The sequence below is a fragment of the Podarcis cretensis genome, assembly GCF_951804945.1.
Source record: "Podarcis cretensis genome assembly, chromosome: 2".
In the NCBI taxonomy this organism is placed as follows: Eukaryota; Metazoa; Chordata; class Lepidosauria; order Squamata; family Lacertidae; genus Podarcis; species Podarcis cretensis.
Window position 1 is genome coordinate 77,673,808 of NC_137171.1, and position 27,484 is coordinate 77,701,291.

The 27,484-nt window shown below is 42.5% G+C and overlaps 2 protein-coding genes and 1 long non-coding RNA gene across 4 annotated transcripts in view; 1 reads left to right on the plus strand and 2 right to left on the minus strand.

Moving 5' to 3' along the window:
• Positions 1 to 713, minus strand: part of CENPP (centromere protein P) — a 163,128-nt gene extending 162,415 nt beyond the window's left edge. The window contains exon 1 of one of the 2 annotated variants that reach the window (XM_079967344.1): positions 461 to 713. The gene's annotated coding sequence lies outside the window, so the exon portion shown is untranslated. Of the gene's footprint in view, positions 1 to 9; positions 422 to 460 lie in introns of those variants that run through there. The other variant, XM_079967345.1, reaches the window with a different exon arrangement.
• Positions 1 to 27,484, minus strand: part of LOC307211090 — a 387,208-nt gene that overhangs the window by 168,040 nt on the left and 191,684 nt on the right. The gene's annotated exons all lie outside the window — the stretch shown is intronic.
• On the plus strand, positions 1,669 to 22,889 carry NOL8 (nucleolar protein 8). Its single transcript, XM_079967278.1, has 17 exons — positions 1,669 to 1,787; positions 2,831 to 3,026; positions 3,139 to 3,201; positions 4,403 to 4,481; positions 4,830 to 4,977; positions 5,181 to 5,249; positions 6,247 to 7,986; positions 10,568 to 10,687; positions 11,356 to 11,478; positions 12,327 to 12,411; positions 12,997 to 13,138; positions 16,541 to 16,624; positions 17,227 to 17,513; positions 18,384 to 18,507; positions 18,830 to 18,897; positions 20,705 to 20,787; positions 21,705 to 22,889. The coding sequence occupies exons 2-17, from the start codon at positions 2,888 to 2,890 to the stop codon at positions 21,756 to 21,758; spliced, it is 3,408 nt and encodes a 1,135-aa protein (XP_079823404.1). The 5' UTR covers positions 1,669 to 1,787; positions 2,831 to 2,887; the 3' UTR covers positions 21,759 to 22,889.

Here is a 27,484-nt window from a genome sequence, read left to right on the forward strand (position 1 = left end):
TACACTAACCTCACCGTCCCTGCCACCAACTTTGAGGGAGTCGAGGCGGGGGCGAGAAATAGTTGCTGACGGAGGGCTTGTACCCCAGATGAGGCGGTCCTCTCAGGCGGCAGAAATGCAAGAGGCGGCCCCGCCACCCGACCCTGGAGAAGCTCCGCTTTGCCGCTGGGGAGGCCAGCAAGGAAGCTCCCACCGCGGCAGGGGCAAAAATTTCCCTCAGGGGCAAAAACGCCTCACACAGACCGACCCCGGCCGAAGCAGGCGCCTCAACTGTGGGGCAATTTGGCACGGAGACCCGCTGCGACTACGAAGGATGGGGACAGGGCGACAGGGAACGGCACATGCTCAGAGGCACTCTCGCCAAAGGCAACAGGGGCCCCCGTCGTTGCTTCAGCAGCAACTCCTGGCAACTCTCCCCTGGCCCCACCACCCCGAGGCTGACGTAAGGAAGGCAACGTACCCCTCGCGCCGCCGCGAAAACAACCCCAGCTCGAGCTCCTCTGACCAGGCGTTAGTTCTGAACTAACCGCCAAACAAAGCGCGTCGCAGACGCTACCATCGCTTAGAATAAGCGGGGGGGGGGAGAGAGATAAAGAGGCTAGTAAGCTTCGTCATAACCCTGGGGTTGGGTTAGGTCTCGCTACACCTCGCCACGACTCTTTTGAAGAGCCTTGCCGCGAACAGAAAAAGATTCCGCGGAACAGCCCATAGCCCTCTTTTTCACACGCCCCACTACTTTCCGTTTCTCCCTCTTCAGGAAGATCAGATAGTTCAGTCCAGAAGTCTGCCGAGTATACTTGTCCGGCTGGGAAACAGTGAGCTTGGATGGCACGTAGAGATAGGAAAAGGTTAGAGCGGTGCAGAGCTCTAAAACGGGAACACGTGCGCAGTATCTGCTTTGGGTTGTTGGGAGCGGTTCAGGTAGCCGTTTGGTACCCAAGCTGTGTTTTGTATAGATTTTTAATTGATTCAGGCCGGAAAACGTCCACAGCTAAAAAAGGACAAAACGGGTAGCTTTCAGCGCCCTTCCATTACCAACCTTTTTTCCCTTTTCTAAATCAAGAGCTACTTAACGCATTGATGGTGACTGCAGCGTATTCGAACGTTCCTAACCCCGCGGATCTGAGCCGATTAAGCCCCATTGAATTCATTGGGCGCCTACCTCTGAGAAGACATGGTAAGAACTGCACTTAATAACCCTGGGCTATACATTTCAGAGCCATGGCAAGCGTATTTTCATGCTTACTCCCCTCTGCCACCCCGGGAAAAAAACAACACCGACTGCAGGGTCGTCACGAAGAGCTCAGTCAGCGGTTCTCAACCTGTGGGTCCCCAGATGTTGTTGGACTACAACTCCCATCATCCCTGAGCTCTAGCCTTGCTAGCTAGGAGTGATGGGAGTTGTAGTTCAACAACATCTGGGGACCCACAGGTTGAGAAAGGCTGCTAGAGGGTGGCCATGTAAGCCTCTCTATCTGGCCGGGGTGAGAGGAAACAGGCAGACAGTCACGGTTCCCCTTTATCACAGCTACACGGGAGTCGTTTGCCGCAACCCAGCTTCCCAGGAATTTGTTTCTCTACTACTTCTGTCGGGGAGAGTGGATGCAATGTGTTTAGTAGCGGCGCGGAACGCGACGCTGTGGAGCGCGCGGCGGAAGTGGGTCGAGGGGGAAAGGTGAGCGAGCAGCACCCCGCGGAGACCACGCTGTGAGTAGCGCTGGGTGGCGGCGGGAGGAGAGGGACTGTGACGTCCCAGTGCGGACCCCGAAGTTGCAGGTCCTCCGTAGGTGAGCCCTGAAGCCTCTTCCTTCTCAGTCGGGATTGTTTTTTCACTGGTCTTGATTCCCACTCAGAGCCTGGTTGCTGTAGGGGAGGGAAAGTAGCGCAGGGAGAATCCTAGAATTGTGGGGTTGGTAGGGACCCCGAGGGTCATCTCTTCCAACCCCCTGCAATCTAGGACTCTCAGCTAAAGTATCCATGACAGGTGGTCATCCAAACTCTGCTTGGAAATCCCCAAGGAAGGAGAGCCCACCATGTCTCGTGGGAGTCAGTTCTGTCAGAAAGTTCTTCCTGATGTTTAGTTGGAATATCTTTTCTTCGATCCACTCGTCCGGTGCAAGAGAAAACAAGCTGTCTCCAGCTTGTGACAGCCCTTTAACCATAGCTGTCAACTTTTCCCTTTTCTTGTGAGGTATCCTATTCGGAATAAGGGAATTTCCCTTAAAAAGGGGAAAACGTTGACAGCTATGCTTTTAACCATTTGAAGGTGGCTATCATATCTCCTTTCAGTCTCCTCAGGCGGAGGTGATGGGGTCACCTGCAGACTAGCCCTGAACTTTTTAGCCCTGTTGCTTTCAGCGAGGTTTACTTGAAAGTGTGTTCAAAATTATGTACAGTACTGCAGTTTGATTCTGATAAGCACGTATGCAAAGGATTGCAGGAGAAGTAGGGTTTCAGTTGTAGTAGGGTTCAGCATGCTGTGTTGTGCTTCTCTTTTCCTTCAGCCGGTACTAAATAGATCAAAACATTAGAATGAGTTGTGTGTTACCCTTATAAAATCAGAAGTGTATCCCTTTCAGGGGAAGCCACTTCAAAGCAGATTCAGTGGCTTCCAGTAGGGATTTTAAACTTCTACGCCAGGGGTCAGCAACCTTTTTCTGCCGTGGGCTGAAACAACAACACCAATGAAAATAGAGTCCACAAACTGAGCAAAACAGCACTGAAGGTGGTTTATTTCCTATCCTTGGTCTGGCTGTTCTCTCCTTAATTAATTTCATCTTAAAAACCCTTTCCTATACTTTCCTATTGTTAAACACCTGCTATTTTACAGAAAAGTTAAAACGGAAAAGACCCATGGGAGACAAGGACGTTTGCTGAATTTTTGAATATGGAGGAAGCACCAGTTATAAAGAGACTATATGTTGGTGGACTTGGCCATACAATTTCTGAAACTGAACTGCAGGAAAGATTTGGCAAGTTTGGAAATGTGACAGAGACAGAAATTGTGACCCGGAAAGATGAAAAAGGTAATATGTTTAAACTCTGTAAAGTCACAACTGATCTGCAATAACAGCCCTTTTTAATTGCAGTTTTTTAATTGTGCCTTTTTGGGGTAAACATAGTTTCATTCTTCAACAGGGAACCCCACAAAGACATTTGCCTATATCAACATCACCCTTTCAGAAAAAGAACTTAAAAAATGTAAGTACATCACCTATAGGTGTATTTTTTGGCAGTGCAATGTTCTGTGTTTTAAGTGTCTGCCAGATGCCAAACCAGCTTATGACACTGAAATCTGTGGCTAGCAGAAGTGTTGAAATTCACAACTATTTTAACTCTTAACTCACCTATAATCAATGTGTTTTGCTTAATTTTTTGGCAAACCACTTGTAAAAATGCAAGTACTTGTTGTATCCTTGTAATACTAGTAAACTCTACTATCGTCCCGAGGGTAGCTACTATTGGAGCGCTTTGAAACACTGTTCGACAGTGGAATTTGCTGCCAAGGAGTGTGGTGGAGTCTCCTTCTTTGGAGGTCTTTAAGCAGAGGCTTGACAACCATATGTCAGGAGTGCTCTGATGGTGTTTCCTGCTTGGCAGGGGGTTGGACTCGATGGCCCTTGTGGTCTCTTCCAACTCTATGATTCTATGATTCTATGAAACAAACCTTTGAATAAAAACAATTACACATCTTATTCATAGACACCTAACCTTTGTGGCATTTGTCTATCCTTATGATCATAGTTGCACTGAATTCCTTACTGATTTGTTCTCTTTCTATCAGTATCAGTCGCCAAGCGTTCAAGTTTTTCCTCTGTCACCTGACTCCTCTAGAACTTCTCCAACCTTGACTATCAAGCTATCCTTCCATTCTTTCCCTTCATTCAGGCGCAAGAATCTTGCCAATGTGGCTGGATAGTGCTTCAACCTATGTTCCTCATTTCCCATATTCACCTTGTCTCTACTAGACCAGCCTGGATCCCTCCTGATGTTGTTGGACTCCAACTTCTACCAGCGCTAGCCAGTACAGGCAGTGGTCAGGGTTGATGGGAGTTGTGGTCCAACACATTTGGAGGGCTCCAGGCTGGGGGAGGCTGCACTAGAGCACATTGGCTCTTGCATGTTTCCTTGATCAGTGGTACTTGAGATAAGTTCTGCCCTGGGCTCCTTTGGGAGGAAGGGTGGAATAGAAATGAAATAATGAAACATCCTTTAAAAGGTAGTGGGCCTTTGGCCCTCTAGATATTGATGGACCACACAATTGCTATCATCCCTATTGTGCAGGGTGGGTGGAGCTGATGTGAGTTGTAGTCCAACAATGCCTGCTTTAGAAGTTTGTTGAGGAGAATTGCTTAGCATACTGGATGAGTTAATAATTCTGTTTGTATTTCTTTTCATAAAGGTGTATCTGCTTTAAATAAGACAAAATGGAAAGGTGGGACGCTACAAATAGAATTGGCCAAAGAGAGCTTTTTGCACAGGTAATATTTCGTATTTTACAAACAGCTTTCACTGAAAATGTTGGATGAGGCATCAAATGATTTTCAGTAATCCTTCATTATATAAGTGAACCTTACTCTCACAACAGAAATGAACAATGCATTGAATATATATTGTTTTTCCTAGTGGATGCTGATTGATTGGTATTGGGGATGCACTGTAATGTAGAATGTGATCTTTCATTTGTGTGGAGGGAGGAATTTGCATGAACTGAAACTATTAGGACGTTTACAGTGTCTGTAAGTAGAAGCAACCATCTTGAAAGTTTACAAGATCTGTGTTCTCTTTTCTTTTAATCTGGAAAACTGTAATTGCATGCTACCATGTAGACTGGCACGAGAGCGTCAAGAGGCAAGTATAAAGAAGGAAAAGCCAGGCAAAAATGGCATGACAGATGTCTTAGAATGTATGAAGAAATCTGGATTTACAGATTTTCACATGAAAGCAGTACCAGGAACAGAAGTACCAAATCACAAGGTATGGTGAATTCAATGGCAGACATAAAATTTGAATGCCTAGCTAGGGATAACCAACATGGTGCCCTCCAGATGTTCATGGACTGTAACATCTGGAGGGCTTCCCCAAGCCTAGACAGCTGTTTACCATTTTATTTAAATGCTGCTTTGTAATTGTATTTATTTCCCAAAAAAATAATGCTGTATTTTCTTTTTCTTTAATAGGACTGGGTTGTTGGCAAATTTGGCAGAGTTTTACCAATCCTCCATCTTAAAGGTCAACACAGAAGCAAGATATCCTTTCCTAAAGGCTGGGTAGATCTTAAAGGGCCTTCTCAGTAGTGGCACCCGCCCTGTGGAAAGCCCTCCCATGAGATGTCAAGGAAATAAGCAGCTATCCTATTTTTAAAAGACATCTGAAGACAGCCCTGTTTAAGGAAGTTTTAATATTTAATGCTGTATTGTTTTTAACACTTGATCGGGACCCGCCCAGAGTGTCTGGGGAAACTCACCCAGATGGGTGGGGTATAAATAATAAATTATTATAATTATTATAAATGGAGGCAGGTTATCATTACCTGGTTATTAACACTGCCTACAATGTGATAATCCAATTGTGCCATATATCTTCTTGCTTAGAATAAAAGAAGCCAAACAAGAACAATCCATTGAAATATTTAATCCATAGTAATGGAATAGTTTTAAGAATGTGACAAACAGTTTTTATAAACATTTTCTGAACTAAGTTGGACAACATGTAGCATATGTGCACTCTTTCTAATATGTTTGTTCCCAGGCATTCTTAAATCATAAAAGGTAAAGGTACCCCTGCCCGTATGGGCCAGTCGTGTCCGACTCTAGGGTTGTGCGCCCATCTCACTTAAGAGGCTGGGGGCCAGCGCTGTCCGGAGACACTTCCGGGTCACGTGGCCAGCGTGACGAAGCTGCTCTGGCGAGCCAGCACCAGCACAGCACACGGAAACACCGTTTACCTTCCCGCTATAAAGCGGTACCTATTTATCTACTTGCACTTAGGGGTGCTTTCGAACTGCTAGGTGGGCAGAAGCTGGGACCGAAAGATGGGATCTCACCCCGTCGCGGGGATTCGAACCGCCGACCATACGATCGGCAAGTCCTAGGCACTGAGGTTTTACCCACAGCGCCACCTGCGTCCCTTCTTAAATCATAGCGACACATTAATAAGCATTTTTTTTCCTGCCAGATAGTGTTGCAAACCTATCTATAATTGGTGCAAGAGAGCGATTTGTTTTTCCTTAATTCAGGCAATTACACCATAAAATATGACCCCTCCAAATATTGTCACAATCTTAAAAAACTGGATCAAGACCTTACTGAGATGGTTCCTATTTCCAAGCTCACGTGGCATTTGGAGGAAGGCGATGACACCATGAGCAAGAAACGGCAAGGGCACTTTCCTGCATATGAGCCACCTAAAAAGAAAATGAGAGTGCAGGATGGGGACAGTGTGAGCTGGACAGAATTGCATTCATATGGTCAATTTCCATCAAAAACAACAAGCAAACTAGTTCAAAGCTGCACACCCAAGACCAAAAAGCAAAGTAAAGAGCACTCGGCCCATCAGAAGCTTGGAACTGCTTCAACACCTTGCAGGAATAGAAACCGTCTGTCTGAAAGTGATATTGATTCTGAAGAAGAAATTCGAGCCATAATAGAAAGGGAGAGAGAAGTGCATCAAGATAATCCTGATACTGAACAGGAAGAGAATATGGAAGTTGTCAGAGAGGATTTCGAGCTGAAATATCGCACTCATTGGTCCTTACAGGAAGCACAAGATGCCAAGCAAGTGCCCACCGGGTATAATGGAGTGCTGAGGACCACTGACAATCAGTCTGGTTATGATTCGGCTGACACTGATGAAATTATAGCTGTGACTAGAACACCAAATAATGAGAAAAAGGAAGCTCCAAAGGAATCTAAGGCAGTCACGCAGGGAAAGGATGACAAGCCTAAAATGCATGCTACAAATTCCGGATCTTCTGTTTCAAGTGGTTTAATATTGGATAAACCAAAAAGTGTGGGGAGAGTAAAGCCTAAGAAAGCATCAGGTTCGAAGGCTGCTGCTCAACAGAACAGCATCAGTAATAAGTGCAAGGCTGGAGACAGTGAAAGTTCTGATTCGTATCTTGACACAAGTGAGTCTGAAGGGGATGAAGATTACGAAACCATGATGCAGGGATGTTACCGGCTAGATCTTACATTAGAAGAATTAGAAAGATTAGCCAGTGAAAATACCCAAACTATAGATAAAGATTCTGCAAGTAACCAAAATAACACTCCGTGTAAAAGTACTGAATTTCCAGTTAACAGTACCGGCAATATTGCAAAGAAATCCAAAGAGATCACTACCCGGAAAAAAGGCATTTCTCCTGAAGAGATCATTTCTGCCATTTTAGAAGGAGGAAGTTCTGATGAAGAGAATCCGAAGAGAAAGAAGTTGAATTTGAAAGTTCCGCCTTTCAGAGGAATAGGGTCATTAAGTCGAGAGCTGACTAAGGGTGAGTTGGGCACACAGGACAGTCAAGAAAACCAGACTTCCTCCGGCCTTGTTGATCTGGAAGCTCCCAAAAGTGTTTCTCAGTGCTGCGGCTCTGCAAGCAAAAAACTTAACTGCAAACCGTTAAAAGAAAATAGCACGGACTCTCTCAGGGGAGCTTGTATTCTAAAATCAGGGGAAGATTCTGACTACAGTAAACTCAGTGCAAAAAGTAGCGAGGTGGAAAGCAGTGGTGTGAGTGTTCTGTCTGAAAGAAAGAACTCAAAAAATCTGAAATCTCTTTGCAAGGAAACAAGCATTAAAGGTTCCAGTTTTGCACACTGTAAGAACATGAGAAGTGAAGAGCCCGTCCTGGATTCTGCCAAAGCTACAAGCGTGTCTGATAAAAAGGAAAAACAGCTGCAGGATAATGAAAAAAGGTTGACTGCTCTACAGGAGAGGCAAAAAGAACGAGAGCTACAGAAGAAACTTATTCAGGGAGCTTTAACCAGTCTGGTAGTTTTTATGTTTATATTTTGATTATGATGGGAGAGATTATGATATTATTGGGGTGGAACTTGGGAAGGGGGGTAGTGGTTGAAAAAATGATTCCAGTAAGTGGTCATAAAACCTTGAATTTCACAATTTAATAATTATGCCTTAGAAAAACATAAAGAAATAATCATATTAGTAAATAATAATATCAAACAACATCTGCCACTACTAGGGAGCTGTCATTGAAAAAATTACATCAATGGTATTTGACACCAAGAAAGTTATCCATGATAAACCATAATCTTTCCCCTATATGTTGGAGAAGCTGTGGCATGGTCAGTAGGTATAAGTGTTTTGGAAACTGATATGCCAGGAGGTCAGTGAGATCACTGATCAGTGGATACAGCCCTCTCTGACTTGTTAATGATTTTGGATTGAAATTTAGATCATATTCATATAGAGCTGTTAAGTCATTTACTCATCTGTGTGAGCAGTGGTAGCTCGAAACTGGAAGACACTGCAGAATGTAAATATTGACCCATGGTATCAAAAGATTTGGTACTGTGTTCTTTCAGAGAAATTAATGCAAAAATGAAGGGCAATCAGCGGACAGAAAATAAAGGAGCCATTTGAGAAAATACAGACAGAAAGTGTTTACTATCCAGGTGTAAAGGATAATCCCCCCCCCCCCCAATACTGTACACACACTCTCAGTTGTGGACCTTTTGTATTATTTCTTCATTTTGAAACCCAGTAAAGAAAAACCCTGCAGAGAAAACCCTGTAAAGAAAAATATAAATGAGTAAGGTAGAATCTGTCACTCACATCCTTATATTTTGTGAATTCTATAGTGAAGAACGAGTTCAACTTATTTTGCCGCTTTTATCAAAATTTATACCCCTTCAACATTATTTGGAATCCTCCCCCGAAATTCTACGAAAATACCTTCTGGAAGATTCCTCAAGCTCAATATCATATGAGGTGGCCAAATTTTGCACTTTAGCAATCAGGAAGCGTAAATCTCTTTTGTTGAATGGCACACTGCGAAGTTCCCTTGTGTAATATCTTTTTTTTCTTTTCTTGATGCTGTTGTTGATTTCCTTTTGTTTGATCTTGTGGTGTTCTGTGTCACTGGCTTTTGCCGCAATAAAACTTGACTTGACTTGAAAAATATAAATGAGAAAGGAAGTACCATATTGGCCTGAATATAAGCCTCACCTTTTTTCCAAATTCCAACCATGAAAAGTTAAAGTGCGACTTAAATTCGCAACCTTACAAATTAGGCTTTTACAATATCACTGCTGAAACAGAAATATGGTAAAACGGAACAAAAAAAGTTTTACTGCCAATTTGCAAGCTTGAGACTGTTCATTTGCCATTTACGGGTATGAGTGCCTGCGGACTTGTAGCGATTGAATAGCAATTTGCGATTTTAGCAATTGTATGGTAACTTTTGCGGGCTTGCAAGATCAAAGGCTTAAATTGGCTCAGAGTTCAAATTCTACCAGCCGCAGCAATTTTCAGCCTGTTCCCCAATTTTAAGGGAGCGACTTATATTCGGGTATTGTCTCTTCCCCCCTCCTTGAATTTTAAATGTGGGGCTTATTTGTGGGTGCTGCTTATATTTGGGCCAATACGGTATTCATAGTATCAGTATGTATAGTTGTTGAGCTGTTTTAAGCTTGTTAACTTACACATTGCATCTGTTTTGTTTGTTTTATTTTTAATTTTTATCTTTAGAAAACTTTAATATATTTATTCTATTAAATGTCACTGTGTTAGATTCTCTTGGAGGTCTAGGTGGACATCTAATCTGATAGCTCAACTGTCCCTGTTCCCAGTTGGTTCAACAGTGCTCACATTTTGCACCTCAGCACCACTTCACATTAAGTCCAGAGTCACCAGGCCCCGCAGAGGACCTTAAGGTCCATGAATAACCATAGTTTAGAGGTCCCGGGCCCTAAGCAAGTCAGACTATCCTCCACCAGAGCCAGGGCCTTTTCAGTGATGGCTCCGACCTAGTGGAATGCTCTGTCCCATGAGACTAGGGCCCTGCAGGATTTAACCTTCTTCCGTCAGGCCTGTAAGACAGAGCTATTCTGCCTGGCCTTTAATTTGAATTCCGCCTGATCTTTTATTTCCCTTCTCTTTCCTCCCCCTCCCCTTTTATGAAGATTACCCACTCTGAGACCCCACAGCTAATTCTCCCCTGGCCTCCTCGCTGGCCCAAGTAGGACTAATTCAGCCAGCTAGCCCTGGTGACTGTCTAATGCTTATTGGATGGATTTCCCCCAAATTGATTTTTGAACTTTGAATTTTATTGTTATTCATGTTTTTATACTGCATTTTATGCTGCTTCTATGTTGTATTACAATTAAGTGTTTTGAATTTGTTGCTAGCTGCCCTGAGCCCGGTTTTCTGAACCAGGAAGGGTGGGGTATAAATAAATAAATTATTATTATTATTATTATTATTATTATTACCACTACTCTGGTTGGCTCCATGTCCAGATATGTGCAAGTTTTTGTTTTGTTCCCCTGTTGAATATTTTGTGTACTGCTAATGTTTCATCTTCATAATTATTCACTCTCTGATTTTGTAGGAAACTCAGTCAGCAAATAAACAGAAGCACATAGTATTTGATTCAGAGGATGAAGCTGAAAATAAAGATGAAGTACAAGAGAGCACGCCAGGAGGGTCTTCAGGACAGCTGCTGGGAAAAGTGAGAGGACTATAAAATTCAGCTGTATTCATAGCGATAGCTATAAAATTCTAAACATGCATTTTGCATGGCCGACTGTGGAGAGAAAAATAAGCACACACATGTCTGGGGTTTTGTTTTTGTTTTAGAAAAATGAATGCTTCCACTACTTTCACCCCCGTCCCAGACAAAATTTATTGAATTTTTCTGAGATACACATCTAGAGCAACAATAAATTATTAAGGATGATTAATGAGTACAGGTAACCTAGATACTGGACCCAAATAAACAGACATGGTAAAATGTCTGACACTTTCCACTATCCTGAGTAGGAATAGGCAAACTTTCTACAGCTCGCCTTGGAATAACTCAAATTACAGGAGTTTTTCAGGGGGGAAATCAGAAGAACATCAGTAAGTTTTCTGAATCAATCCAAGGGCTTGAAAGCAAAGGCTTTCTACCTGATTCTTTTAATGTAATAGAGTGGCTTTCTCCATTCATTTGAATTGGAATAGGTAAAGGGTGGCAAGGGGCAAAATCTGAGTTGGGAAAGGCACACCTGTGGTTTATTTGCCTTTGTAGTTTCTTGCCACTCACCCCTGGATAAACTAGTGGAACACTTGCTAAAGCTATAGGAATTGTTTTTAGAATTAACTGGTTAAGATTCTGTATTTGTTACTCTGCCCAAGGAATTTGCTATTAAAACCTCTGGAAAGTTGTTTGAGAGCAGTGATGATGAATCAGAAACAACAGATGAAGAGGATGACAGATTCAAAATCAAACCTCAGTTTGAGGGTAAAGCTGGAGAGAAGGTTAGTAAATCTACTTAATACATTTTTCGTTCAGCTTCCTCATATATTCCTATAACTGAACTTTATCCTAAGCATTTTTCCGAAACAGTTCCAAAACGTGAATGTTTACAGAGGGCTTCCAATCAGCCCTTTAGAGGTATAAATATTGTTCTTTTCATGACTTTTTATCCTAAGAAATAGCAAAATTTTCTTGATATTCTAATGTCTCTGACAATAAATGGCATTTCTGTTCCTTCATGTCTGCTAATCTGCCTCATCTCTGCTGTAACAGGATGCTTATAAATGCTTCGTTTAGCTTGCACATAACACTAAGCCCAAACTTTTGGCTTAGCATGGACAAGCAAACAGTGCGGTGCATGTTTAGAAAATCTTTCCACTTCGTTCTTCCTCTGGTTCTGCTGCTGAGAGATAAGCTATGGTTTGGTTTAGTGTTGCATGCAAACTCAGGCTTGCTTCAAATCTTAAGCTGATTTGTTCTTGCTTTACCACCGGTGGTTTTTTTTTTTTGGGGGGGGGGGAGACAAACAACAAGCCCTGTTTTGGATGTAACACTAAGCCAAACTGCAGCTTAGTTCCCCATAGCGCAGCAGTAGTAGGTAAGAGGGAGAAGTGAAGAAACCACAGTTTTAAAAAACGTGCACCAGAGCACTTGCTTATTCCTGCTAAGTCATAATATGGCTTAGTGTTAATACAAGCCAGTTTTTTTTTTGGGGGGGGGGGTTGGTGTGTGTGTGTGTACACAGAATAACAGTCTTCATTATGACCACATTGCAATTATTGAAGGTAGAATGAACATCTGCTATAAGCCAGGAAAAAGGAATACCAACTTTCTGTTTCTGTTGTTTCAGCTTATGCATTTACAGTCACGACTTGGAACAGACGAAAGATTTCGTATGGATGCTCGCTTCCTTGAAAGTGACAGTGAACAAGAAGGTTAGATGCTTTCCTATTGATTGCTCTAGAGAAAACTTCATTAAAACAATTTTATATGCTGTAACCTTGTTATATTTATTGTTCCTTCTTTACTGCTGCTCACCTTAAATGCTTTAAAGGGCAATTAACAAATACTGTGTCTGTGACCATAGTGATATGGAAAAAGGGAAAAGGAATATACAACAATTGTATAGGAATAGTCTTCACTGCCACCTGCAATCCTTTGGAATCTTGCCATGTCTGACAGAATATCAATAGATCTACATCTACACATTTGGAAGAGGCAAGGCAATTTTTTAAGGCTATCATAAGATCATGGATTGCCATGATGTAATAACAGTCTCTTGAGGCTGGGCCATAACATTGGTTTGTCAGTGATTTGTTAATTCAGACAGCTAGGTTAAAGTAGATTGCATGGCAGTTTCACACCATTTATTATCACACTATTTAGCAGCCCGCTGCATAGGTTCAGATGTTAAAAACAAACAAACCATGGTTTGGTGTGATGTTTGAATTCAACCAGTATCATTTGGTGGTGCTGGCAATTAAGGCTCCTTTAATTGTTATTACTTTTTCTTCACTTAGATGAATCAAAAGTGGAAATAGATGAAGAGGAGGAACTCACTTTAGAAAAAAAGAGAAATCTTGACATCTTGAAAAATCTTCTGAATATTGGTGCAGAACTTTCAAAACCTCGCAAGCAGACAGCAAATGCCAAGAAATTCAAGTATGGGTATTTTTTTTATCAGATAAACTAAGGCTTGTTCTACACATACAGGAGAATGAAGTGTTGGGATGTACTACATCTTTTCACATTGCTGATGGTTCTCCCACATTAATAACTCCCTGAATGCAGAGGGCTATCACAGCAGACCAAGGCCTGTGTAGAACCTTTCAGCCTAAGATGGTTTTCTGTTTGTAGGAAGCTTTCTGTATAAGGAAGCGAAGTGAAGGAAGCTTAGAATAGAACTACTGCTTTCTGCTGCTAAATCGTGGCTCCCCCCCCCCCCCGGAATGTGATTTTAACATTAACTCACTAAAATAACAAAATTTCTCCTATTTGTTAATGTTTTGTAGTCATCTTTGAGGTTATTATTAATTCTATCAGTTGTTATATACAATAAAAAGTATTGCACAATAATAATAATAATAATAATAATAAATAAATAATAATAATAATTTATTATTTATACCCCGCCCATCTGGCTGGGTTTCCCCAGCCACTCTCGGCGGCTTCCAACTGAATATTAAAAACAGTACAGCATCAGACATTAAAAACTTCCCTAAAGAGGGCTGCCTTCAGTTGTCTTTTAAAAGTAAAATATTTGTTTATTGCCTTGACATCTGCTGGGAGGGTGTTCCACAGGGCAGGCGCCACTACCAAGAAGGCCCTCTGTCTGGTTCCCTGTAACCTTACTTCTCGCAATGAGGGAACCGCCAGAAGGCCCTTGGCGCTGGATCTCAGTGTCCGGGCTGAACGATGGGGGTGGAGACACTCCTTCAGGTATAAAGGACCGAGGCCGTTTAGGGCTTTAAAGGTCAGCACCAACACTTTGAATTGTGCTCGGAAACGTACTGGGAGCCAATGCAGATCTCTCAGAACCGGTGTTATGTGGTCCCAGCGGCCACTCCCAGTCACCAGTCTAGCTGCCGCATTCTGGATTAATTGCAGTTTCTGGGTTACCTTCAAAGGTAGCCCCATGTAGAGCATGTTGCAGTAGTCCAAGCGGGAGATAACCAGAGCATGCACCACTCTGGCAAGACAGTCTGCGGGCAGGTAGGGTCTTAGCCTGCGTACCAGGTGGAGCTGGTAGAAGACAGCTGCCCTGGACACAGAATTAACCTGTGCCTCCATGGACAGCTGTGAGTCCAAAATGACTCCCAGGCTGCGCACCTGGTCCTTCAGGGGCACAGTTACCCCATTCAGGACCAGGGAATCCCCCACACCCGCCCGCCCCCTGTCCCCCCAAAACAGTACTTCTGTCTTGTCAGGATTCAGCTTCAATCTGTTAGCTGCCATCCATCCTCCAACCGCCTCCAGGCACTCACACAGGACCTTCACCGCCTTCACTGGTTCTGATTTAAAGGAGAGGTAGAACAGTATGTCATTTAAAGGAGAGGTAGAGCAGTATGTCATCTGCATACTGATGAACACCCAGCCCAAACCCCCTGATGATCTCTCCCAGCGGCTTCATATAGATATTAAAAAGCATGGGGGAGAGGACGGAACCCTGAGGCACCCCACAAGTGAGAGCCCGGGGGTCTGAACACTCATCCCCCCCCCAACTTTCTGGACACGGCCCAGGAGAAAGGAGCAGAACCACCGTATAACAGTGCCCCAGCTCCCAGCCCCTCTAGCCGGTCCAGAAGGATGTTATGGTCGATGGTGTCAAAGGCCGCTGAGAGATCCAGCAGAACTAGGAAACAGCTCTCACCTTTGTCCCTAGCCCGCCGGAGATCATCAACCAGCGCGACCAAGGCAGTTTCAGTCCCATGGTGAGGCCTGAATCCCGATTGGAAGGGATCCCAATGGTCCGCATCCTCCAGGCGTGCTTGGAGTTGTTTGGCAACCACCCGCTCAGTCACCTTGCCCAAGAATGGAAGATTTGAGACTGGGCGATAGTTGGCCAAATTGGCTGGGTCTAAAAATGTTTTTTTAAGAAGCGGTTTAATGACCGCCTCTTTCAGCGGGTCACAGAGGGAAGCATTCACCACCCCGTAGAGCCCATCGCCCAGCCCTTCCCAGCTCGCTTTTATCAGCCAGGATGGGCAAGGATCAAGGAGACAGTGACTAAGCAAGATGAAATGCTACACATAAAAGCAATTTAAAACAAAGAATTGAAACAATGAATACAAAATGTATAAAATTCTCATCCAGCAACAAATTAACAAGTCTTACCCACCTCACTAAAGGATGATCATAGAAGGCAATTAACTCAAGGCCTGAGTAAACAAAAATGTTTTATCCTGGCATCTAAAGGCTGATAATCTCATGCCTTTTTAAGTGATACCATTTTCTGTGTACCATTATGCATTACAGAAATAGTAGAATAGCAGGAGTTCAGTCATTGCAACAGAGCTTCTAAATAGCTGTATCTAAGAATACTACTACTTTTATGAAGGTTAAAAGTTCATATCATGTTTGTTTCAGGAATATAGGCTAAAAGTCTGCCTGTATTCCACTTGGTTGTAAACTGGTGCCAAATCCTTTTGGATTGGAGCAATCAACTCAAGAATTGGGGTTGAAGGGAAATAGAAAGAAGGAGAGTGATCAGAAGCAAGTTAGGAAGGGGGCAGGAAGAAGGAATGTTGGGAGTCAAAAGAAAAAGAAAACGAAGGAGGTCAGAAATACAGGAACAAATAACAGAAGGAAACAATGAAAATTGAAAACAAGCCCCAAGTGTACAAAGAAGTCTGCAAAAGAAGGGGAAGAGAATATATTTAAAGGTGGAACTCAAACAAGCACACCTGTACCTTTTCCTCTCACACATTTTCCAAAGAGTCACTAGATATTGGAGAATTCAGGTCAGTCTCCACAGCTCTGTGGGCACTTGCTCTAGGAGAGAGAGAACCTGCAGATAGACATGCCTTTGATACACCAGACTGAGGCCTCAGAATTCTTCATATAGTCAAAGTCCATTCTGGCATCTTCAGCCAAAATTACATCATAAATCATAGCATGAAAAATTTCCTGAGGTGACATTACAGGGAAGATAAATAAGTCAGCATCAAACCATTACAGCTTTGTGTTTAGCCTTCGGCTGGTCTTAGAAAAACAGCTAAATGATGGTCTGAAGGATTCCTCTCTATCTCTCCCCCCCATAGGATCATAGATTTATGCACATGTACTTTTAGAAAAGAGGAGACATACTTTAGTCCTAAGTGAATGCCCCAAGTATACTATGCAGGACTCTCAAGCAGTGCATGTAAGAGCATATTTTGGCATATATCCAATTCATCTCTACTAGAACTGCCATAGATCGTTGTACAGTAAAACAAGCAAGATCTAGTTTTAGCAACAAAAACGTTTATAAATAAATATTTTCATAGAATGGAATCTTGGCGCCATTGGAGGAATTTTAAACTTTGCTCATGACATCTTGATTTACTTAGTTGTTTTCTTTTATAGAGATATGAACACCCTGCGCTATGACCCTACAAGGGAAGACCATGCTGTATTTGAAAGGAAGCCAGAAAACACTGAGAAAGAAAGGTAATTTATTCCACCAACTGTTCATTGCTAGGAATCTGTTTGTCTTTCACTTAGCACCTAAGGCTTTCCTTCTCAACACTTTCCTGATGTGACACTTCAAATCCTATGCTATAGGAACCTCATGAGCTTTGTTCTCTTTGCTTTATTATATGAATAACTGGAACAGGAGAAAAGGACTCACCTAACTTTACAGAAGGCGCAGGATAGACTAGCTGTGATTTCAGAGCTGTCACTTGCTAGTGAACCAGGCCTTGCAGAAACATCAGACTCCTGTTTTAGATCTTAGAGAGCGACAGTGATATATACATAAAACCAAGACTGGCCAGCCATCAAATGCTGAAATGGAGCAATGTGGTGCTTCTAAAGATGGGGTATGACTTATGTCAAGTCCCTTGCTATATGAAAACACAGCCAAAGTTAGTGAAGCAGTAGTACCAGACTAAGGGCTTTCGCACACTGAACGTTCCAAAGTAAATGGGTTGAGAAAAATGCTACATTCCTGTTTACCCCGCCGTAGGCTCTTGACAATATATAAATCACCTGTGTATTATTAATCTGTAAAATATGAGACACTAAAATGCACTCACACTTAATTCCTACAGTAAAGCTAAAAGGAAGAAGCAGAAGGAGGAAGCTCAGAAACTGCCCGAGGTGTCTAAAGAAATATTTTATGATGTCGCTGTGGATTTGAAAGAGATACTTGGATCTACAAAGTGTGATGAGAAAACAGAACAAATACCTTGGGATAAACATGAGGATGTGGGAGAAGCAACTCCAGCTGAGGCAGAGACGTTAGGATTCAGCACTGGAACCGACAGAGAAGAGGAAACCAGTGGTTTCAAATTTTCCTTTTTTGGTGCTGAAGAGGAGAGGCCGCCAGTGAAAGAAGGTACTAATGCCTGTTCTAAGGCTGCAACTTCAGCATGCAAGCAGAGTGTTACTTAGCTCATTTTCATGGCCTCATAACTTTTGAGAGCTGACAACCATGGAGCACTTCACCCAAGGCAGGCACCCACAAACTCAGCCCTCCAGCTGTTTTGGGACTACAGTTCCCATCATCCTTGACTACTGGTCCTGTTAGCTAGGGATGATGGGAGTTGTAGTCCCAAAACAGCTGGAGGGCCGAGTTTGGGGATGCCTGATCCAAGGCTTCCGTTTATGGCAGCTTAGGGATTTGAGCTCATTCCAAACACTGCGACTCATCTTTTTGATGGGGATGAATCATTAGTAGCTTATTACACTAGTATTGCAGCATCTGCTTGAGCTACCTGTTTCTTTCTAGGCATTATGCAAGGAGCTAGTGATTACCTCTAGAGCCCTTAGCTGTCTGAGCATAGCATTGCCAAGAGACTGTACCCAACCCTGTGTTCCATTGTGGGTCATTCCACACCAAATTGCCTGGTGCCATGTGCCAGATTTTCTTAAAAATAAATAAATTTGTAGATACCTATGAGATAACCTCAAATAAATTTTTGGTCCAAAATTGGATTGTTGGGTACCCTAAACTGTGGGGTGATACACTGTAAGTCCACTAAAATACATCTGTAGAGAGTAAGATAGCTTCTGCATGCCCACAATCCCATCTGTGTATTTGCAACTCTCGTGTTGGTCAGCATTCTGAGCGTGACTCCTCTGCATATTGCAGGGAAAGGGTGGGATAGCTTGGGAATGATTTCTTTCAGGTGGAAGTTTCTATGTTGGACTGCTTTCTTCCTAAGCTGCCATCCTCTATTCTTTCATGTGTCTGTCTGTTTTGCAGAACCCTATGTAATTGAAACAATAAAGGCATCAAGGGTTGCATGGCAAGAGGATCCACGTTTTCAGGACAGTAGTTCAGAAGATGATGAGACAGAAGAAGTTGAAAGAGAAGATGTTGAAGAAATGTAGGTGGTCCTTACAAATGATATTTATTGAGAATCCGTAAAGCAGTTGGCTATATAGGCCCCAAATATCAGACATTCCCTAGACCACTCACAGCCAAGCTTCTCAACCCCTGTCTAAACTGTGGTGGTTTGCCCCTTCCATCACATCCCTTTGTGCCATATTCAGGCCCTTCTTGAAACATCTCAATGTTCAGGAAAGGAGGGCAGGGCAAGGTTTAAAATGTTGCATGTTGCTTTTAAGAATGTATACTTTTTCCTCAAGTTGAATGTACTATTCATGTGTTCCTTTTGGGGACTAATAATGTTCTTGTTCATTTTTTAGGTCTCCAGCTCTGCCACAGACTAATATTAGATTTTTCTTCTTCTCCCGCGATGATGATAGATTAAAAGGTAGGTACAAAGGAAAAGGAAAACAGACTGGTAACAAATACACGCTTAGCTGTCAGGTTTTTCCCCCTTAGACCCTTTACTGAACCAAATAAAGAATTGAAAACGAGAAATTTCATGGTTGGCATGCAGGCCTATTTTCCACAGCCTTGAGTCTATTTAACAATCTGAAGTTCCCGAGGACTCATATTTTGTCTTTAACTTGGAATTGGTGCCCATTGTGTCAGGGTAGATGTTAAAGTGTTATGCCATAAATCTCAAGATGGTCTTTGCTAATACTGTCTGAGATCCTCCTTTGGGTTGTCACTTGCATACCCAAAGAGTTTCTCTTTCCCCGTTTTCTGTTCATTAAGGTTCATATTTATTATGATGTCATCTTCCTTTCTGCTGCCCGTATTTTAAACTATTTGTCATGTTATTGGGTATGAACAGGAAAAAGGGCAGGGGGGCAGAATTGGTGGTTCAGCAGCAGGTGCACCCTTAATACAGTCAACTGAGGAGGAGATGCAACTCAAGTTTTTAATATATCTTTTTAATTTATTTCAGTGGAGCAGCCTGTGAGCCTTTACCTTACACTGTGAATGGTCAGGCTTTGAGAATTAGATTCATTGTGCTCACAATGGCAAGTGTGAGGAGGGACCAGGCCTCCTCCCATATTTGAAGAATTGGGAGGGAGGCTGGAAGTGATTTGGTAGAACCTGCAGGAGCATCATAGACACACCAGGCCAAACCAGCACCCCTTGCCAAAGCAGCCTTTCCTACAATGGAACAAGAAAGGCTGGCAGGTGGGGCAGGCTTAGATAGCACTGGGCCCAGTAGTAGCCAAGCTAGTACACTCCCATCTGTGCCAGTCTTTCCCCTGGGAAAGGCTGAGGGTGGGTTTGACACCATTGATGGAAGGGAGCCAGTGCCTTTCCCTCAGGAACAGCCAGCAAGAGAGTGTAGCGAGCACTGTCTGAACTCATGCATGGCCCCTTCAAACAGCTGCTCTCAACACACCTTGCTTCCACCGGTCCTTCCCTTGGAAAAGGCTTGCCTTAGATGCTACTGTGGGAAGGTGCTCAGAGACGGCCTGGAAGAAAAGGAGGAGCTATTGGAGGCTGGGGTGGTGAAGAGCGTTTAGGGCGGCTGGATAGTTCAGTAACCAGCAAAACTACCGTAAAATTATAGACCTCTAAAAACATAGATTGTTCTGTCATGCTTTCCATGCACATGGTTTTTCCTTGTTTATGCTCTTCTAAACTTCTGATTTTTTTAAAGCTGCTTTTCACATGCCTGTCAAAGAACATAAAAATGTATGTTAGTTGGAAGTGAAAGTTAGCTTGATTAGCACTGAACTCATAAGATGTGATTTTAAAACAATATGCTTTAGCTTGGGCAGGAGTTGCCATTCCCCCCCTCCTCAAACAGGATGGTGTTAGATTGCGATCTCTCCTCCCTGGTGTTTTTAGTATGTTTTGTTGCTGACAACATGGTTTTTAAAGAACAAGCTCAGTTTTGGGAACGCCATATGGCTGAGAACAGCATGTGATTTTCTCAGGCTGTGGACAGCACAGATAACCTTTTGTCCTTTACCAGTATGTAATTCATGCTTAACGTAGCAGGCAGTGGAGTGGGAGGGGGAAAATAGGCCACAGCAGCATGTGAGGTAGTAAACACTATCATGGCTTCAGCTATCAAAGCCATCAAGCATTTCATCTCAGGAGTTGGGATCACTGTCTCACAGTGATAACTTCCTCCCTTCGTACGCCTGCTGAATGCAAGATAATTTAAAAGAAAATACTGGAGTTCTTCTTTGTGCCTTTTGTAGAGGGTCCAAAGCTGTTCTGTAAATCTTCTAACCTTGATGAAGACAGAGATGATTGGGAAAGTCGGCGCCAGACATTACTTGAGGTATGTTGACTGAAGAGATTATTGGTCTGATTTAGAGATACTTGTGGAAATAACAAGACTCTTGCACCCATTTTTGTAAAGTTATTTTCACAAGCTTGGTCATGCAGTTCACGTTAACTGTACTCAACTAAAATATGCAGTTGAACTATGACCAATTCATTCAGGGGCAGGGAACCTGTCCCTGTTGTTGGTGGCAAACGCCTATCAGTCCCAAACAACAGAACTAATGGGCAGGGATTATGGGAGTTGTAGTGTGCTAATACTTGGAGGGCTGTAGGCTTCCCAGCCATGCTCTAGTTCATTATATATTCACGGTTATTATAATTAAAAGGGACGGCGGGTTGAATCTAATGATTTGTGCAAGCAGAGAGGGAAGTTCCTCTCCCTCTCCTCTCCCCCCTCCCAAAAATGTGCTACAGATATTTGGGGGAACCCATGGAGTAGATTTGAGAGGGTGACAGTACAGGGGCAAGCAAGGGGAAGAAAGGGAGGGAAAGTCCAATTGCACAAGAAGGGCAGTCCAATTGCACAAGAAGGGCTTCAGACAAAGCTCGAGGGCTAGTGGAAAGGGTTTCAGGGGCAAACTAGGGCCCCTAGGCTCCAGATCCAGCTTGCCAGGTCCTTGGCCACTGCTGGACCAATATACATCTGTCAGAATAATCATGGTGACAAAACCCTTCTAGAACCCCTCATTACAATGGATCCAGAAAGCTATCTTAGTGCAGTTTAAACAGACATGCTGAATAGCTGTAGTGGATGCCTATCCTAATTTAACCAGGGACAGAATAAACTTGCATAATTCCTACTAATACTTTACCAACAGTTGTCTCTCCCTGTCTGTTATGGAGCAGGCTAGTTGGTGAAACTGACAATATTTAAAATGTTAACTTAGAATAACGAACTCGAAATATTTTCAGGATTGTCGAAAGAAACATAAAGATGCAAGAAGAAAAGTTAAAGCAAAACACTGAATACAGCGGCCCTGCGAAACAACAGAAAACACTGGGCATTCAAAACTGGGATAATGGAAGACATCTCAAGAAATGCTTCTGCGAGTTATTTGAAAATTGGTGCTGAACACAAAGTGCCGTGAAATCTGGGCCTTGCACAGGTTGGGCATCTTTATGAAAAGTAGGTTTCTGGTTTGAGAAGAGCCATGAGCTGTAGGCAGATCTCCTTTGATTTGCCTGCATTCATTTACTTTACCTGGTTGCAATAATAAATTAAAGTAATCCAGAATAAAATGTCAACTGGACTATAAGGGTGGAGTCCATCCAGATCTACTATGCCTACCAGCATTCTTTTGGATGTAAGACTCTATGCCACAAATATTTGGAAGCGGAGGTTTTTATTATATCATGCATAGCAGAGGGTTGGACTAGATGACCCTCGGGGTCCCTTCCAACTATACAATTCTATGTACACCAGAAAGTAACATTTGGGAGCAGTTCATAGAGCAGGTAGATGTCAGTGTAAATTGATACACCTTCCTAAAACATGTAAGTGTAAGAAACTGACTAAGGAGCAAATGCACAAAGGTCTTAAACCTGCAATGTTAGATACTACATTTAAAGTGCAAGTGCAATTAAACTGGTGGAGAAGAAGAGGGCAAAGGTATTCAATTCAAATTGTACTTGAGCATGTGCTGTTTTCCGATGTGTTCAACATGCATCAGAGCGGGACAAGTGACAAAAAACAAACTGCAATTCCATTACTTTACAGGGAGTGAGGCCCCCCCCCCAAAAAAAACAAAACTTGGTGTGACTTCCTTGGGATAAAGTTAAACATATTTAGGATTGGCCTACTATATTGCAGTCCAAAACTATTTAAATGTGAGCATTGTTATTGATGGTTGTGGGGGGTTGATCACATTTTTAGGCTGAAATCAGTTTCATTGTGTTGGATAAGCAGCTCCCAGCTGAAAATAATGCTAAATTCTTTGCTGTCTTGCCACATTGGCTGTTTTTACATAACCAAACTTTTAGTTTCTGCTGTAAAATAAAACTGTAAATTATATTTTTTCCAAAGTAAAAATTGTATCAGTAACATCAAATATGTAAATAATTGTATTTCTAAATAATGCAAATTGATAATTTAAAGCATGTGCCTATAACTAGTCATCCCATTGGATTTGTGTGGATGTGCTGTTTTGAGTAATGAACCACCCTGCAAAGGAGTTTTCTTTCCCCCGAACATTCATCCCTGGCAAAATTATCATCATCATCATCATTTTATTTGTATTTCGCCTTTCCATAGTTAAAACAGTGCTCAAGACGGCTTACAACATAAAAAGATTTACATAATTACCAACATAACAAAAGTCATAAGCAATAAATAAAAAACATCCAAAAGTACACAACCAAATGGAAAACAATTTCCACATAAATCATAAAATCTAAAACTAAGAATACAGCATTAATATCAATCACATTTTAAAATGACATAGATAAAAAAATAAAAGCAATTTAAAAAACAAATAATAAAATGCTATGGCAGGAGGAGGTACACAGTATGGAAGATAGCAAATGCTGTTTGCATTTAAACCAGGTGTGTCCTTGCTTACATGCGATACCTGTGTGATTTTTCATGTGGTTGAATGCTTTCAGTGTTAAGAAAAGGTAGCTGCTCAGTCATCAAGGAGATGGCATCGGAGCTAAACATTTGAAGATGACAGAACTGGCCCACCCACGAGGCCAGGTGTGGAGGCCGCCTTACGCAGCAGGATCTATAGGGGCAAAAGAGCCAAATGTAGATATTTATTCTCCCTCCCCACCCCCCCTTTGTATCTCAGGTAGAACTTCACTCATCCCTTCTTTTCTGGTGGGGAGTGGGGCACCATTTTGTGAATTGCCTCGGGTGCCAAAATGCCTTGGGGCAGACATGGAAGACAGAAATGTCAAAGTTCTCAAACTGCTTAAGTGTGAACAATGGAGAAGGGGGGTGGGGCTGGTGGCTGAAGGCTAAGACCATGGAAAGGAAGAGAGAAATCCAGTCGAAAATAAGCTTGAAAACCCAGGGGCGGCATGTCCTGACTCCTCAGAAAGCAAAGCTCATTGGATGATCATTAAGAAGCTGACACACTTCCACCCTTTTTTCCCTTTAATTTTTATTTGCACATTAAAAGTTACACATGAGACACAATATTCTATTATAAAGGGGGGAAAGGAAAAAGGTCTACAACAAAAAAAAGAAAAGAAAGAAAAAAGACAATAGAAGGAATGTTAAACAACATATCTTGTCAAAAACATACAGTAATTTAAGAAATACAAACCATCAAAGACATTATTAAAAACACATATTTCCAGACACCCATTTTGTCACTTCCTGTTCAGAACTATTACATAGAAATTTTGTAGGCATATTGTACTTATCATGTCTTGCAGCTTAAAGGTAAAAGTAAAGGGACCCCTGACCATTAGGTCCAATCATGACTGACTCTGGGGTTGCGGCGCTAATCTCGCTCTATAGGCCGAGGGAGCCGGCGTTTGTCCGCAGACAGCTTCCGGGTCATGTGGCCAGCATGCCTAAGCCGCTTCTGGCGAACCAGAGCAGCGCATGGAAACGCCGTTTACCTTCCCGCCAGAGCAGTACCTATTTATCTACTTGCACTTCATGCTTTCGAACTGCTAGGTTGGCAGGAGCAGGGACCAAGCAATGGGAGCTCACCCTGTCGCAGGGATTCGAACCGCTGACCTTCTGATCAGGAGGTCCTAGGCTCTGTGGTTTAACCCACAGCACCACCTGCATTAAATGGCTGAAGAGCAATTTCCAGCATGGTACTCTTTCTTGCAGCAAGTTCTCCATGGGCATTTTAAAAACAAAATGCTAATGTGTAAAATGCAGTTCTACACAAACAAGCAGAAGGAAGCTGTGAACAGACTAAACAGTGTTTAGTCTGTTTCCTTTAAACTCAGCTTGTGTTTTCATCCAAACTCAGGATTATGGTTTTTCACTAATGACAGTTTTAACATACGGTTGAAATTGGATTAAAAAACTGAGCATATCCTACATTCTGATAAAATGAAAGTCTAGTTGCTTCTAAATGCAGCTAGTAAGAAGGGCAAAATATATTTAACAATTTTGTAGGGTAGGTCAAGATACAATTGCACCAATAAAGAAAGAAATCACGTTTTGTCTTTCCTAATTTTCAATGTTTGAGTCTTGCTATAGAAAAAGTACACTTCATAAATTCTAACAAAACAACAGTTCAAGCAGATAATGATGGCTATCTTGGACAAAAACCATCGTGAATAATTAGTTATACTCCAGATGCCTTTCTAAGCACTTGGTTTGGGGGGAAGTTGTGCCTGAAACTATTCTTATTAGCCACCGGCCCATAGGACGCACCTAGTTTTTTTGGGGGGAAATAAAGGAAAAAAATTTATTTCCCCCCCCCCCCCAGGCACGGGCTGGGGCGGGAAGCTGTCCACCGAGTTTGCGGGACTGGCGACGGGGAGGAGCAGCCTTCTCCCCACCACCAGCCTCCAAACCAGGTTGGGGGACAGCGGGATGGCGGCGTTCCGCCTCCCCGCTGTCCCCCGAGCTTGTGGGGCTGGTGGTGGGGCTCTCCTGAAGCCTGCATTCGCCCCATAGGACGCACACACATTTCCCCTTCATTTTTGGAGGAGAAAAAGTGCATCCTATAGGGTGAAAAATACGGTATGTGAAAATTCTCAAATATCCCTTACATATGTATAAAGCACAGTATGGTTCCCTGAAAAAAGAACCAATGGCAGTTTTAATTAGATAATACAAAGTGGGCCAGCTAAGAAGTAACGATTGCCACTTGATAAACTCCAGTTTGTGAAACCAAGGTAATCTGCCATGTGGGCACACTGTTTTATCTCTTACTTTCTGTGCCAGCTTTGGTTTGGGATTGTGGATCATTTAAACCAAAGTTTACAGGTTTGAGTACGGTGGAAAATTATGGTTTATATGCAAACAATGTTCAATGCCAAAGCCCATATGTGAGGGGAACAGGATGTGGCAACATATGGACACCCTTCCTGTCCCTGGGTTAGTAAAGCATGGTTTAAAAAGCCAATATAACTATGTCTGAAGCAGCCTAGTACAGTAATACCTCCATGAACATCTGCCTTATCTAGCATCCATTTCAGCGAACGTCCTGGCAAACCCAGAAGTTACAGAATGGGTTACTTCCAGGTTTGCTGCTCGCGCATGCACAGAAGTGCTAAATGACGCATGCACAGAAGAGCAAACTGCTCTGTGTGTGCGCGCAGAACGGTGCTTTGCCCTGCATCCTTTTTGGCACAACAAGGTACGACTGTATCTAAAAAGCTTATTTTACCTCAGCCATATTAATTTTCTTTTTTTTTTAATGGTCATTAAGTAAGGAAAAGTAGCCTACACCAGTTTATTCTTCAGAGAGTGCTATACTGTATTGCTAATTCACTTCCAACATGGAATGGGAGGCTCGGAGAGGCATATGGCTCACAATTGCCAAGCCATCATCTGTTGCTTTCTAACAGATTGATAAAAGACTTATTTTTAGTTCCCTCCAAAGTGACAGTGGAAGTGTATGAATTCATTGGCTTCTCTTACAAGCTCCCATCTACCCAGAAGCTGCATCATGCAAAGAATCCTGGGTTGTGGCTGAATGGTATATACACCAGGAGGATTTCACACTGCCTGAGAAATCACTGTTATATTTACTGGCATTTGGCACTGTCAAAGCAGGTAAAGAATTGTATTTAGGTATTTCTCACCCGGTTCCAAGCACTCAAGGCTACAGTATATCGTCATTCTTGCATAAGTGCTATAAAATAAACAAGGCTACAAGATAGTCATTTGTGCAAGGCCTCATAAGAAGCAGTGTGCCTGATATATTCAGATCCTCACTATCTGATTTTACTGTGTTTTCTGTTCTAGCTTTGTTTTCCTACTCTTCAATCCCCATGGTGCAGAAAGAAGAAGATAAAGAAGAATTAAGAGGATCTGCTTCTCCCCCACCTGCTTTTTAATAGCATTTACCTAGCACACAATTTATTTCCCCCCCAACCACATGTGCACACTATATAAATAAGCTACTTTTATTGATGGGCATAGTACAGGATGTAAATACACCTGTTTAGATACAACTGTGGGTGTTCATATATGGCAGACTTCCCCAATCTGGTATCCTCCAGATCTCTTAGACTGCAACTCTCATCAACCTCAGCCAGCACAGATGAAGACTGTAATCCAAAACAACTGGGAGGAGGCCAGGTTAGAGAGGGATGATATATGGTATTTTTCTAGTGATGCAGAAGGTTGGCCTATTGTACATAGGGTTGTGTGAGCTATGCTTATTTTTCCCCTCCAGATGGTGTCATAGAGCAGGTTTTAGAAGCCAAACTGAAATGTTGTTGTTGTGCTAAAGAACAGCAATGATCTCAGTGTCCTACAGCACACCATAGGCGTATTTTTACTGCCATAAACCTAATACTCTTCGGGCAGTCTTTTTTTTTTTTTTAATTTACTTTTAGATGTTGCCAGCCCCTGCAGAGATGGCTCAAGCATGAAACCCTCTGGTAGATTTAAGTCAGTTCCCCATTGGAGCACCATGTTGCAGAATTTATAACTCTCAGTTTTCAATTATCCATGCATTGAATTCAAAGCGAGCTATACGATCAAAGAAAATTCTGCCTAAAGCCACATTTGGTCCACTGGAAAATCATGTTACCATTGCAGAATAATC